Here is a 16,577-nt window from a genome sequence, read left to right on the forward strand (position 1 = left end):
ATGTGTTGGTGTAGATTTTTTTGTACGAAATGACAAGGAAAGGATGCATGGTATTTTCATTGATGGGTGCAAAAGAAAACAGTCCCGCTGTGAATAACTGATGTGTTCAGATGCCAGTTATGGCATGAAAATTCAGTATCAATTGATAAATACAACTCTAATAGGCATGACAAGATTGTGTGCTTGACAGTTCCGTGAATGCCACACCCTCTAGACAGCCACTTAAAGATCTGTTCATGCAGAATTTTCAATCCATTAGATGACTATTGATTTGAAATCTAAATTGCAGTGAATGAAGTCTTCAAGGACCATGACTAAGTAAGATGTCCTGTCACATATGTCATGCAGTTTGACCTTGTATTGATTTCACTTCCACATCTTGTATTTCCCTGAGTGGCAGAATCATACTAGATCACCTGTGTGATGTTATAAACCTATTCCACAAGTTTCCACATCTTCCTGCCAGTGCTTGCTATTGCAACTGGCATTGCAACAGGCGATCAAGTCAATTACTCTTTTTTGAAGCCATGTTTTTTTCCCCAGGGAGTTTGTTAGGTACATTTCATTGATGTAAGCCAAGCCCTGCCCACTTCTCTAGGAGAACACAGTAATATACAGTTGTCTCATGAAAGTTTAAAAAATTCTGTTTCTCTATGTACCCAGCCACTGATGAGAAGTGCCAAAATGTTCTGCTTGACATGTTGAAGTTTTCATTGTGAGATGAGAGAAGTTGATGGCACATTTATTGAAAAATTCAACAAAAGTTATGACAATTAGATTGCAAACATATCTAGACAAACAGGAGAGGTTCTGCATTTTGCCCGATTGTAAGGTGATCTTCCTTTGTTCAGCTGTGCACCAAGCTGTCTGTGAAAAGAGAGAACTAGTTCAATTATTTGATGATTAATTTGCTTGCAAATGAGTCATGAAAGCACATTCCTTTTACAGCAATAACTGAGTTAGGATTGAAAATACATGCGACTAATTTATACATTACATGTATAAGCTATTTTATACTGCATACAGTTTGTTAAAATCTAAGTTTAAACCTGCATATAATTAAAAGTGCAAATTTTCAACAACTGAAAATAATATATATTTAGATTTATTAAAAGGTTGAGCAAACATCATCATGGAAATGCTTGAGGAAAAAAACTGGAAATATAACTGCCAATGACAACAATGTTTAAACAGAGAATAATTTCTTTGAAATACATCAGCTACTCTTTCTGATCCTTGAAAGATTAACCAACCTCCTGTGTGCCTCAAATTTCAGATATGTTTTTACAGCACCATGATAGCCATAAAATTGATAATTATTAATAAAATTACTGTAATTTATTCATGATGTGTCACACGTCATGGCTGACTAATGATGTTTGACACTTTCTGTTGAGCTGCAAATGGGTGCAAAGGTGTTACCATGATTGTAGAAATAACAGAAAACTCCGGATATTGATCACGATTAGAGAAGATATGATGTTAAGGCCAGAGAAAAAAAAAATCTTGTTCATCGGATTTTTTGGACCAAGTCCCAGGAGCGGCGAGCGAAAATTTTTTTTTTATTTTTTTTTTAGGCCGAAGGTAAACGCGGTGGCATTTTTGCACAGATGCAGACAAGGCAAGATAATTGTTTCCCTTTTTACCAGAAATATCTCAGACAAGAAACACTGATGCTGGTAACTGAATTCAATACTATATTTCCCAACAATAACATAGGCCATTACATTCACAGTTAGTGTTTGCACAACATATTCTGAGCATTTCAACATTCTCTCAGAATAAAACTGAAATGTACAGCAAATCACTGAAATTCAACAATTCAGTATTGTCCTTTAATATTGTCCTGGTGGGACCTAGCATCTGAGTTTTTTCATTTTACTTTGGCCCCATGTTTTGGCCTCTTTACCACTGTCTATATATACACATTTTACATAATGGTCTAACAACACTGTACTGTGATCGGAGTGAAGTTATATAGTCATCATTCAGATCGTACTTTAACATCGACGCAACCATGTGTTTTGTCATTGCCGTAAATTTTTATACTTTCGATGCAATTTTCATTCAATCGGATGCACCGTCCATCTGCTGTCACGATCTTGTTGAACAAATCGCCGAACGTAATATCAGGACAAACACTGCACTGAATAGCATCTCTGGAACTGTTGGCCATCACGTCGAATGTTGGCGATCAAATTAATACTCATGTGACATGTACTAACCTTTACAAAACGAGCAAATTTCTGGCCAAATCGACCCACTTTGCGTCGTGATTCGCCAAATTCAGACGTAACAACAACGTGTTGGCGGTCAACTAAGTCCGAACACGAATGAAGTTTCATTCAGAATCCCGTGCCCGCGAAAACCCGACACAGTGTAGGGCGCCACCAGCGGCAGTACTAAAAATATTTGTAATGCGGAAGTAAGAATTTGCCGCGATCAAAAAAAAAAAAAAAAATTCCAAATATGCCAAAGTAGAAGCGGCGATTCCGATGAACAATTTATTTTTTCTTCCTGGCCTAAGTAATATTTTATAAATTAACCCTGTGTCCAGTGATGAACAAGTTTTGACAGTATTCTTTGATGATGTTTCCCTGTATAATCCTATGAATAAAAATGTTTCAGTTTGGATTCATAGTCAGAAATAGAGCTTTTGGTTGAAGTGTGACTGCCATCATTGGTGTATACATGTGAAGGAATACACATACACAGTGAATTGATTGAGATAATTTATAAACCAGAAGATGCACTGATAGAACCATGTTTAACACTGTGTGAAAGACTACATGATGGAAGGTTACCAGTGCCTCAAATGTGACTATGACAACTTTAATTGTTTTAGTGTTGTAAACAGGAATCTAAAAATTGGTGGCAATATACTATTTATCAATAAGTACAAGTAAACAATATGACAGTTAATGTATACCTAGTTATCATACAGGTTCTGATCTAGGATAATGGTTGTGCAGTTGATTTACATGATTTTCAGTGTATAAGGTGTTAGGGATTGTAAGTAATCCATTTGAGAGTAACATCGTAAATTGTCATTCCCTTCTTCTTTGAACCATTTATAAAATACCAGTAACCAGCTTTATCAAGTGATCTATCTCTTTATGGCGATACTGCTTTCTCTTTACAATGGCATATGGAAAATGTGATAAAATTCATGGTATTGTTTTCTGGTTTTAGTTAACTGATTTCAAATTGGGTACTGGCATTTCAGTTTGTGTTCTTCAAAGTTAATAAATTTAAACATCAGCAAACATATTGGGTTATTGTGAAATGAGTGTTTCAGTTTCTTAATGTAACTAACAGGGTTGGCAAATTACATTCTCTTTTCCTGATTTTCGTTTTATCCATTTTGCTGCAATTTTCACCAGGCAGTGACTGTCAATTGTTTGTATGTATGGTTGCCATCTTAGCTGACATAGCAACATAGCATATTCAGCTTGAATTGATTTTATATTAATGCAAAGAAAGTGGTAAAGTATGGAAAAATATGTACAAAGAACAAAATTGCATGACTTGGTAGCTTTTGAAAGGTGACATTGTAAGTGGAAATGGAGGAGTGTCTAACACCTGTCAATGTCATTAGTTTAACCAATCAATTAGTTGGCCCCATGGCCACAAAGGAAATTTTCCATTAAAAAGCCAGGCTACGGACAAAACAGCCATGGTTTGAAATAGAAGGCCTCATGTGAATACTTGTTTGATTCCTTGTTCATTTATATGTAAATTCAAGCATTCATTTTAATGCAGGGTGTCTGGCTGTCCACAGATAGATATGACTTATGCTGTATGTAATTTATTGCAGTACATGCATCATCAACATTTGTTCTATAAATTGTAGAATGCAGCCTTACTGTTGTGTCATTATACCAGCCTACCAACATACTGGCCCATAAAAGCATTCAGGTACATGGACATCCGTCAAAAAATATGCTGAACATCCGTGTGTATTGAAAACTAATGATATAAATGATGTCATGATATCATTGACCAATCAGCAGATACATGAAACCATTGATACACTGCATGGTTTTATGATGAGTATGTAACTTAGCATCATCTGATCCACCAGGTGCAGGTGGTATGTGCAGCTTTTAAGTTGTTGTTTGATTGGTTCCTTGATTCACAGAAAACCTTAGACCTTTTGCCATTTTTCAGTCCGCATGTCATTCCATAGCAATCTTGTTAGCTATCTTACCCTGGGTAGAGTTCATTCTCCTTGTATGACGTGTGGTGTCTGATAACCTTTGATCGGTGTCGGATGTCATTTCAATGTGTGTGCAAACAGTGAATGGCTGAGCTTGTTTGTGTATGTTGATCAGTATGTTCATTATAAAAAATGTGAATAGTCAGTGAATATATTGCTGCTATGTAAAGCCAGACTGGATTGAAAATGAGAAGGAAGGCGATCTGATCTCTCACTGCACTGTCTATGTTAAAGTATAACATTTGTAAAGTGAGTTCTTTGACCAGTACAAGGAAATACAGTCAGTTTACAGGTTAGCTCACAAGTTAGTGAATTTGCTTGGATTGTAAACATGACACAGAACTAAGCTACATGTATCACCATGCTATGAGCTACTTTCATGTGACTTTCAGATATCATCATCAACACCATCATCATTATCATCTCATCATCTTCATCATCATCATCATCATCATCATCATCATCATCAAATCTTAATGTTCTACTTCATTCGAATAATCATGATAATCATATTGATCATTATCATTGATTGCATCATTCTTTATCATCATTATCATCTCAAGTAGCATATGATACTTTGCCGGATGAAGTAATCATAATCTTCACCAACCAATATGTCACTGCATAAGCAGTGTACCGGTGACTTTTCATCCGGTCAGTAAACAGATACTGTAGTCTCAATGTTGTTGTGTCCTTTGTGTCACCTTCATCTTGACCAAAGAGTGGACTTCAGAAAAAAGGTTGTACACAGGAAAGCAGAAAAGAAATGGTTTGGCTACAATTGAATGGTGTGAATGCGATTACAATATTCAGAGATATTCCACTATTTCCAAATTAAAATATCCAATGTAAATTAGTACTTTGGTAAAGTATTTTTGAATCTAACCGTCAAATCTATGGGCTTTTTTGGCTGTAAAATATTAACCCGTTGAGTGCCAAAATCAACTTTTGTTGCCTTTACAAAATGTACCCCAGTCAAGTTTTTCAGATTTTTGCCACAATTTTGATAAAAATCTTTCAACCAATGAAATGTGATGTCCACATGGTTCAAAACTATTAAAAACTACAGGAAAATTCATAAAAATTGGTAAAATGTTGTGCTAAAATTTTGGTGGGAAAATAATTACAGCACTCAAAGGGTTAAGACCACATCTCTGAGTGACAGATGGATTGTAATTGATTGATTCCAAGAAACAAATGGCTGAATGTACACAGCACAGATCAAACGAAACAAGCAAGCAAGTGCAAATACTGTAATTCTGAAGTGGTAACCTTCTACGTCAGAGAAATTGATGTTGCTCTCTCAAAAATGCAAATAGCAAATGCAGATAGCTGTGTGGGAGTCTGATGTACTCACAATTATTGACTGAAATTCTAGACTGACGTGGTAGCTGCACTTACACAGTGTCTCACATACCTATCTTATATTTGCCTGCAAAGTTCATTTAAATTCATTCTGAGCTTAGTCCCTCTCAGTTGCCTGGTAACCAACTGTTATGAACCACTCAACTGATAAGTTCACTTAGAGTTCATTTCAGTGTTGCCAGGAAAAGAACCATATGTGTAACAACTTGACATTGATGGAGACTGCTCAACTTTTTTTCATAACTTGTAAAATGTACAGCGTTTAGCTTAGGTAATTGAGGGAGAAAGTGATAATAAGTTTTGTTTTTCTGTTTGTGCAAATATTGCAGCTCTTAGTAAATGTGACATATATACTTCTACCTCGAGTTGTACTCCTGTTTTTTTCTATTGATTGTTATGTCATGTTGAAGGGATGTTGAAGCACAATAGAGAATTCTGTGGTTGTGCGACCTACACGCCCACATGCTGCTTTCTGGTCAAAGAAAACGGTATACAGCAAACCACAAACCAACACCCTGGTGGATTCATTTCTGACATACCACTACAACCACCACTGCCTCAGTCAAGATGTGAAAATGAAGGCAACCACACATTACAATTGCTGATGTAAAATTATGATTCACTGCACTGACCAGTGTGTGCAAATAGAAATGAATGAAACGTGCAGACAGTCAGGTGAAAGGTCAACGGCCTAAAATGGAGATGACTGCGATGTCTGACAAAGAAATCTCTGTGTGTCATTGGTAAACTGTTTTCAGGCAGGGTTTCAGGGTGGCTTCTTTTATGCATTCCAACTTAGCATATGAATAGCTGCAATTGAACATCAGTCGATTGAAAAGATCACCAATCATGAATTGTCATGAACCAATCATGAATTGTCTAGGATGATAGAATAGTAGATGGTTTGTGCCTCACACTATTCAAACTACCATTTTGAACACACCACTCAAACACTCATAATTCAAATTTCTTGTCAAGCATTTTTATCCGTATTACGTGCACATGCCAGCTTGATTTTCTATCCGCCTATAATCCACATGAAAGCATTGTCATCAGAAACAGGATGTACTGGTATGTCATTGGTGTGATGCACAATTGATATTTGATGGCCTACGTTATTCTATTGTACTCAGGACTATAAAACAAGTCTGTATTTGTTCACATCATATCTTCTATATCACATTTAATTTTTTTTCTTTTCACAGTGTTTTAGGTTGCTCATACACATCTGCATATACTAAAGCCTACTTCATTCCAAAAATCAGTTCAAATTTCTATTCATGCACTATCTGTTTCCAAATGTACGGTCAATATCATAGTGGATTAATTTGGAAAGTTTAAAAAACTCAGTTTAAATGCTTATGGAGTGAGGTTTTATACATGACATACATAAGTATGGTATTTTCCTATTTTGTAAACGTTTGAGAATAGCTGTCTGTTTACACACTCGTGTTCCCTATAATTCAAAAATTATCCAGTGAACTGTCAAGACTTAGCTTCTGGTTACTAAAATGGTAGAAACAATGTGGAAAACAATTTCTGACAGAATTATAAGTTTCCAATAAAATCAACTAAAATCCTGTGGATCGTTTTCTGTCCTGTGTACAAGTACATTATTATTGTTATTACAAAGCTCAGCTGACCATAATGAAACATTAGTTATCAGTTGAACATCCTTTTAGATCACCATGGAAACCTGTTTTGGTAACAATGAATAGTTGGACTTCTGTAAGTTGTTACTGTCCATGGTTAATATTGTGAAGTGACTCTGACACGGGTAGAGAGTAACCTTCACCACTAACAGTAACAGTTCCGAGAATCTGAAAGACTTAATGATTGTAACAGAAAGGTCAAATGACACATCAGTTTACTTAGCGTGATTATAATTCAATAATTCTAAATATGTCTAATATTTGAACTGGTATTGAAACTATTGTTTTATCTTTCTGATTATTTCTGAGTTCACATTGTGAATGGGATATTGTGAGTCAACTATGCTGGATGCTGAAGCCCTAATAAATTGCATGTTTTACCTCCTGATGTTAAAACTACACTTCATAAATTTGCAATGCAATGTAAATTGATGCGCTGTCACTGTGTCAGTTGGTTTTCAACTTGCATGAATAAACCATAGGAATTTGATTTAGGATGAGATGACCTTTGACACAGTCATTCATTTGTACATGAGCAATGTGAAACAGCCAAGCAGACTCCGTAGCTACTCAGTGCATGCAATGAGCTAGGTTTTAGCACCTCTATGTCAGCAAACCATCCAGACTTAGACTACTACAATCCCTTTGGGGCAGATATGGAACATTTAACATGGTTGGACGGTTGCTTCATTCATTTGTCATGACAAAGTGTCATTGAGTTGGCTTGCTTTGAAATACTGCAAAAAAGTCTGTCAACTCTGTAGCAGCTTTGTATCAAAGCTTGCAATTCCCCTCCCACCTCCGCCTCAGCCTCCCATACCACCCAATCACAGACATGTCCCCCACCCAATTCAGCCAACACAGCAAGCGAGATCAAGCAAGGACTTGATGCCTACAGTGTTTTGTAGACAGCCTAATGAAAGCAATCATACTCAGTGTGAATAATACTCAGTGCCTTGCAATTTACAAAAAAGTCATATGTGGCCATATTTAAGCCTTTTTAAAGCAATCGTCAACGAATAATACTCAGTGCTATGCAATTTACATAAGAAGTCACACATGGCCATATTTATGACTTGAAGATTTATCGCATGCAAGTGTATATTTTCATTTTAGCATAAAGTATGTTCTTTACATCATCCTGTGCATACTGCATTATATAAAATATCAAATGATTTAATGCTAGGGACGTTTACAAACGTACCCCGCAATGCTATGAAGTATTGTTGGTTGATATTTGAAGTAACACTTTAGCCTCATTCTGATATTATTTCTAGACGGTTCAAATGAAGGTTGATTATTTTGTGAGGTAAATCTCTGGGGATAAAATACTTAATTGATTATAAGATATATGATTGACATGGGTTCATCTTAATGTGTTACACTTTTATGATTGATTCCAGAGAAGGAAATATAGCTTTATGGATAGACACAGTGTTTGCATTAATGTATGAGACTTTTATTTTCAAAGTAATAAAGCCAGCTGGCTATGTCCTTGTGATGTTATTTCACCCAGCTGTGACCAGTGAACCACATCGTAATCAAGTTATGCTTAGTGACCTTAACACTAGATTGGCATCTAGCTCCCAATGGGATGAATTTAAATTGATTTGATGGAGCGTTAGGTGTTAGAAATTTAGTAGTATTTTTTGAACATTGTGTAATATTGAATGGGTTTTTATGAAACAGACATATTGTGAGCAGACATTCTGTCTTAATTTGTAACTTAATTCCAGTATTATGTAAAGAAATTCCAATAACTTGTCTATTTTGTAAGCTTAAGTTGCTATGCATGTGTTGACTCTATGTCCAGTTCTGCTTTAACCCTTTTTGAGTGCCAAAGTCTGTTTTTGTCCCCTTTATAAAATAAACCCCATCCAATTTTTTCCAAGATTTTTGCCAAAAATTTTGAGAAAAAAACTGAAGCAAATTAATTAAAATATCCATTTGGTCCAAAATTATCAAAAAAATTACATAAAAATCCATAAAATTGGTAAAATGTTGCACTAAAATTTTGGTGGGAATAAATTACAGCGCTCAAAGGGTTTAACATTAACCGGTTCATGATGAAGTTATCTTTCACAAAGAATTTAAGGGAGATGACTGATGTACTCATCCTGTAAAGAACACAGCCATCCCCCAGCCTCATAGTATACCACTTTAAGGGCCAGTAGCTGTAACTATTGACGACTTTTCCTCTATTTTTGTTTTTAATGTTAAATACTGGTGCAGTTTTGCTCTACTCCCAATTTATTGTGAAACACCTACCGTATTTAGCATGTCAACACTGTGTTTACACCTTTATAATTATATACGTTAAATGCACTGTTTAATGTTCTTTACATTTCAATTCTAGTCAGAACCAGAATTCATTTGTCAATCATAACAACACAGTCTACAGATATAGAGATTGAATGGAATGTTTGACAAGCTGAATGCTATGTATCTTGATATATGGGGAGAAGAACAAGAAACTGAGGATGATATAAAAACAGAAACAGTTAAAAAATCATCAAAGTTATAGCCACAGGCCCATTAACAGCATATGGTACTGTGAAACCCTATTTGCATCCCGTCACCAAGGTTACTTGACCAAAAATGAAATTCTCCGTGTTATACGATCACTTAATGTTTGTCTTACTTCCCAAGACTAATTTAGTCTTTTGTTGGATTTAAATTGGCCCTTTCATAGTATTACTCATGGCTAGTGATTCATTGAACAATCCCTGAAGAATGTCAGATATTTGTATTTCTGACAGTTTGTAGTCTGGTGTCCACATATGCACAGTATGAATAGTCCTTCCTGAAACTCTACGGTGTCAATCATCATTTGATGTGAACAGGTAAAAACAGCAGCTTTGAGTCAGTTTGCAGTTAGAAGTCAGTCATTACTCTTCCCACTCTCTAATGTACAACCATATAGGTGTGTATTAAAAAGTGAACAATATGGACATGATAACAGTGTATAGGTGAACACAGCACACAGTTACTATTATTCATTTACCATACATGTTTGGTCTATTTCCGTACCTGCCATTGTGTTTATGAGACTGGCAGACATAAACATTTATATTGTACAGTGCTAACAAATTCTAATCTTACCATAGGTAAATGCCTCAAACAAGCACAAGATCTGAAATAAATTTTTTTTTTGAAATTTCAGGGTAGTACTCTTTTGTCATACAAATTGATCCAGAAAATGCCAGGTAGCATAATATTGTGTTTATTTGACAATTATAAATTATTTTCACTTGTTATATATCAGCTACAACACATAGGGTATATATACATATTCTGCTCATGTAATTTCAGAAGCTTATATAATGACAATTTGACACACCTTGAAATTTAATAAAACAATTGTTTTGATATGTAAATTAAATTTGAACATCTTTTGCGCATGAAAATAAATGTACAACTGGTTTTATATGGAGAAAGATTTCAGACACCCTAATATGGGAGTACATGCACTTGTGTTTCTATGCCCCACTTGATTGTAAGAAGGTACTTATTTAACTTGTGTATACTTACTGTTGTATTTTTTAATCAACAATTATTCAGTAGTTGTTATTTAGTGTTTGTCTTTGAACATTTTCCTTACAACATAAATAAGTGGCAGGTAGAGACTGTGTTTCTGTCTTAGGGCATTAATCCCTGTTGTGCATGCACAACCCTGGGAAAAAGAGGTCATAGGTCATATCTGTTGCAGTTGGCCAGGCTCTTCCCAGGTAGACGGTGTAGATTTCAAAATGTTATAATTGGTGATTTTTTATGGGATTCACATTTCACGTTTGCGAAAAAACAAGTCATACTTCAGCCCTTTGGGTTTTTCCCATGTACCAAAATTTGTCATGGTTCTAAGTAAGAAAGTGAATTAATGAGGAATGGATGTCCAGTGCTACAATATCCATCTATCTTTGTGTGCAAATGAATGCAGATGATGTAAAGAATTTAAGTGTTTGTTGATGCTACAATTTGTCTGATGTAATACAAAATCCCAAGTAATATACCTACTTTCATCAGTTGTCATTATTCATGGTATTTGTGTATTTTCTGTTATCAGGTTTTTCAATCCATGTCTAAGAATCTGAAAGACATCTCTGTAGATGTGTTTGCAGATCATTTTGATAATTTTTTAGCATTTGCTTAAAATCAAACAAAATATTATGCTACCTGGCCAAGAATTGGTCATGGTTTAGTATGATATCAAGCTGTTAGTGAGTGAAATTACATATGCTGTATCCTGCATCTTAAGCATCTAAGAGCCATGTAATAGCGGTGTAGAGCCCTGGGTAATGTTCAGATCTGTGAGTTGTGTAGAGAATTTCTATGAGGTGTAAATGATACAGGAAGAAAGGGAACTTAGCCAGACTAGCTTTCCCATCACCTCAGACTGGTCTCTGTGTAGTTTTCCAGCAGTGTTTATATCCGCTGAGATTGGCCTATTCCACTTCATTTAATCCCTAATCAGGCTTTGTAAAATGCTAAGGTCATTGGTAGGTATGTTATAATGTATTGACGAATCACTGCTGTCATTTGTACTGCATTGATGTTGGACAGCTGTTGGCCATTCTGCAAGTGTTACAGCCTCTGTTGCGTGAACTTTGTCAACCCATCACATGTGTTATATTGAAAACATTTTCAGAATTTTGTATTTTCAGCAATCTTATTGAAATCAGATGTAGAGATAGCTGGATCTCAACCCTTGTTTGTCCTTTGCTGATGTCACGTCTCTAAATTTTAATCAGATACTTCAGGGAATGTGACTAGTAACCTCATCTGTTTAAATTTACGTCAGTTTACAGTAAATTATTCTATTGTTCATAGTTGCATACAGTGAGAAGCTTTCCAGCCTACTCTGATACCAAATGATATCAAGGGGCAATAACCTGTGTTTACCCTTGTTTATTTCACATTGACGCAGATTTCATCCTCCGCTAATAAAAGAGGGGGAGGTTAAGAGAGTTTTAATGTGGAACAAAAAGGTTTTGACTATCACATAGTTGCCAGCTTTTTAGTGTGACTTATGGCCTAGTAAGAACTAGACAGATACCAGATACCAACAGAAATATGTAATAGTGTTCACTCAACAATGGTACTGCCAAATTTGACAAATATCCTCTTTGATATGACATGTAAAGTTGACCTAATTGTGCTCAGTTCATCACTTGAGGGTGTATTTACACTGAAAACAGTGCGCAAGTTGATTGAATTATTTATGTTTTGTAAACTCTGATTGATGAACCACAACATTTATAATAAGTAGATTGAAGATGGATAACGTGAAAACTCATAAATTAGCATCTAATCTTCATTTACCGTGTTTTCTTTTGTTTCTCTACAGGTGGTGCATGGGTATTTAGTTTCAATGTCAAATTTTATCCTCCCGATCCAGCCCAACTTCAAGAAGACATTACAAGGTAAGATACTCTGTGCTGTGTAGTAACTTTGATGCAAGTCTTTGTCTGTTCTTTGCCAAGTAACCTTTATACAGATATATTATAATATCATATTTCACCAGCTGACCTATCTGCAATTTTATTTACATTTGATTTTGCAGTAGTTGTATTTTAGGGGATATCATTCCATTCTTTTGCTGTTTGAAGTGACTAGAGGTCATTGCTTATGAATGGTATACACCCCTCATTAATGTGAATTTATTAGAGTCATAATACTGTCAATGCAATATTCTATGACATCACTGTGTCAAGTATGCCAGTGTGCCCTTCTGATTTGACAAAAGCTCACTTTGGCTGTTGTGAAATAATTTAATACCAGTGCTAAATCAGACCGCCCTCAACTAGCATTGAAGGTTAATGCCAAAACAAAGGATTTTGATGGTTGGAAAAATCAGAGCTAGAAGAAATTTAATACAAGAAGATAATTAAAAAGCAATTTAAATTTTTGAAATTTTATTTTTAGATCAGTCAAAGTTGGAGTAGAACATTTGGTGTGCACTTTGCAATACTAGCCTGGTTACTTTGTGTTTGCTTCATTCCCATTGCCAAGTACATCTATGTGTTTTATTGTCTTGGGAACATTGCTTAGTTCCAAGCTCTGAATTTCTGTCAAAAGACAGTTGCACAATTTTAAATCTTTCTTTATCATAGATGTTCAAACAAAGCTGAAAAGAAAGCCCCTTCAAATGCCAGAAACACCATATATTAGCAGTAAGCCCACTCATGCTGTATGTCTTATATTGTACCAAAATGTATTTCTTGCTTGCAGCAAGAGTGACTGCTTAATTCTGTATCTTCTCAATTTTTCATCACATGCAGACATACCACATCATGTCGCGTAATGATTAATCACTCAAGCTCTGTTTTTTTCCAACAATATTTCTAAATAATGTACTGCTACCTGTTACTGAGACTTCTATGCTTAAACTCTAAACTATAAATTTTTTAATGAATTTCTATAACATAAGATTTGAGTTTGTGTAAAATGTGACAATAGTAGTCTTGTGCATAATTTTGACAATATTTAACCATTCCCTGTGAAGCCACTGTTAGCTGCCATGATCTTCAATGATACAGTCAAATCCATTTGGCAAGCATTTGAAATATTTGCAGGTGTTTTATTACCAAGTCCGTGATAATGGGACTAGTCGATAGTTGTTGACAATAGATAGGGGGCATTCAGGGACACGGATTATGTGAAATATACTGGTGGGCCTTTGATAATAATAAGTGAAACGTGCAATCTTACATAAAAAAACGGGAACATATCAGCACAAAATATCAACGAAATGTTACGTGTACCATTTCAAAAAACGGAGGGCAAGAAGGGTCATTGATTTCAATGAATACAGGTAAACTGTGATCAGGTGTTAAGTTACAGGGAAGTTTTAATCTTTGTATCTTATTTCTACATTATTTCTGCAGGTATTATTTGGTATTACAATTGAGGGATGACATTTTGAAAGGAAAATTGCCCTGTTCCTTTGTCACCCATGCGTTGTTAGGTTCCTACATTGTGCAAGCAGAATTTGGTGATTACGACCCAGAAGAGCATGGCACTGATCCAACATACCTTTCTGATCTCCGGTTTGCACCGAATCAGACGAGAGAACTGGAAGAGAAGATTATGGAATTGCACAAGACTCACAAGTAAGTCACAATTTTGCTTTTTTAGGGCACAGATTCTCTCTGTTCTTAATATCCACACAAGGTACATTAATGATTCTTGTTTCGATGATTCATCTAATTCATAAGCCTACCCTGGATGGATTAGAAACACTGCAAATCAATCAGGCTAGACGGAAAATTTTCCATGGGGTTTTCATCGCAACCTGTTCTATTTTTGCACATTTTCTTAATGAGGATTTAGCCTTCAGAGTGATATTGGGTTTTATATCAGTGAGAATTTAATGTGTCTCAAATAACCTTTAACAGCTGTTTTGAGCTAATCCAGGTATGTAAGGGTGCCGGAAATCAACAAGTGCGGGGCCAAAGTGAGGGCTAGCACAATCAAAGTGCGAGCGAATGTGAGGGCTTGAAGTGAGGGCTCTCACAATCAAAGTGCGAGCAAATGTGAGGGCTTGAAGTGAGGGCTCTCACAATCAAAGTGAGAGCGTATTTGAGGGTTGAGACTTGCGAAAATCAGTACTAAATTCACCTTGATCGAATGAAGACTTGTGATCAAAGTCACTTCTAAAAGCGCGATACGATCTCCACTTAAAGGTCTGGTGAAATGGTCCCGTTCGTGTGACTGAATATCGTCCAGGGGGTCAATACTATTACACTCGCAACAGAATTGCAACCTAAAAGTACGCGCAAGTGTTAATTTTTTTGATATTTCTATGCGCGGCTTTCATGGGGTCATTTTGCGACACTCAGGTCACGCCCATAGCGGGGATAATGGTTGGCCGTCTGTGACGTCACAGGTGTGTTCATTTACATCGAATAGCGGTCCAACGCCGCCTTATCTCTGCCCGGTATCCGCTAACAAAACACTGTTCGCGCTGCCCATTTGCCACGTTCGCCAATGCGAATCAAAATCCGAAGTGGCGAAAAAAAATCGATCCTAATTTGCCACAGCGGCGAAACTGATTTTGTTTAAAAATATGGTAAAATAAAAAAAAAACGTGGGTATTTAGTCTTTTGTTTAATCTGCGCTTCTCTCTCGGTGATTCGCAAAAACTGTGTCTACTTCCGTATTATTGCGTTCTTTCCGTCGAACGTATTTACAATCGAGCCAAGTCTCGCGAGAGATTTGACGTCATTTAGTCTAGTCTACCATGCATAAATGGCTCTCGCGAGAATTGAAACTTCGACACACGCAATCGAGCCCTCGCGATAAATTTGACGTCATTTTGTCTGGTGTACAGCGGGCATAGGAACGCTCGCTCGCGAGAATTGAAACTTTTGCTATACATAGCAGACATACGCATTTTAATCGAGGCAACAAGGTTCGGAGTTGCAGTTGATTTACATTGCGGTCTAGATGTACTGTGTTGTGCATTTTAATCACGATCGGTCTTCAACATTCCATGTTGCTGTCGATTGCATCGCGGTCCTCGTGGTCCGGTATTCGCCGTTGTTCTTCAATTTAATTGCCGTCCCAACGACGCGTTCCGTGTTGTTGTCGATTCGCATCAAGGAGGACTCTCCCTCCATGATTTGTATCGCGATCTCTACGTTCCGTGTTGTTGTTCGTTTTAATGGTAGTCTCAACATTCAGTATTGCTGTTCATGCAGCTGATTTGCATCGTGGTCCCAACCAACTTCCGTGTTGTGGTTGTAGTGCATTTTAATCACAGTACTCATTTACGTTTTAAGTTACTGTCGATTTGCATTGCGGTCCCGTCCCGACGTTCCGTGTTGTAGACAAGTGCATTTTAATGGCAGTCACAACGTTCAGTGTTGGTGTTCATGCTGTTGATTTGCATTGAGGTTCCAACCTTCTGTGTAGCGAGTAGCGAGGCAGGCTCAGCCGAGGGACCGTGGCCGATCGTACGTAGACAAGCACATTATGGTTCAAACACTCAACACTTGACGGGAACTTGAAAAAGTTTACAGTTGAGCCGTTCATGTTCTTGCCGCTGTCACAGCCACCAAAAGAACAACGTTCTCCCATAGTGAAGGAGGACACTGTCCTTATCATGTAAGCGGAAACCCTAGAAGTTACCCCCCGTAGGGAGCTACGGAGGTGTGAAATACCCTACTTCCCGTTATGAGATACGGCGTCGGGCAAACTTCGGAAAGCCGAAAAAAGTCGACTGGAGAGGCTCGGGGGACACGCCCACATTGCATTTTTCTTTTGCCATATTTCATAATCACGCGCGCTAAACGAAAAAAGAAATGAATGTAACTGTTTTATAGACCATCAACTGTATTTCT

General features: G+C 36.7%; 1 protein-coding gene across 50 annotated transcripts in view; it reads left to right on the forward strand.

Annotated features, from left to right (window-relative positions):
• LOC139132834 (protein 4.1-like) overlaps positions 1–16,577 on the forward strand; it is a 75,682-nt gene that overhangs the window by 35,005 nt on the left and 24,100 nt on the right. For all 50 annotated transcript variants that reach the window (XM_070699102.1, XM_070699104.1, XM_070699103.1 and 47 more), the window contains exons 5-6: positions 12,581–12,656; positions 14,121–14,345. In XM_070699102.1, coding sequence (XP_070555203.1) covers positions 12,581–12,656; positions 14,121–14,345 — 301 coding nt within the window. The remainder of the gene's footprint in view (positions 1–12,580; positions 12,657–14,120; positions 14,346–16,577) is intronic.

The sequence above is a fragment of the Ptychodera flava genome, chromosome 5 (genome assembly GCF_041260155.1).
Source record: "Ptychodera flava strain L36383 chromosome 5, AS_Pfla_20210202, whole genome shotgun sequence".
NCBI lineage: Eukaryota > Metazoa > Hemichordata > Enteropneusta > Ptychoderidae > Ptychodera > Ptychodera flava.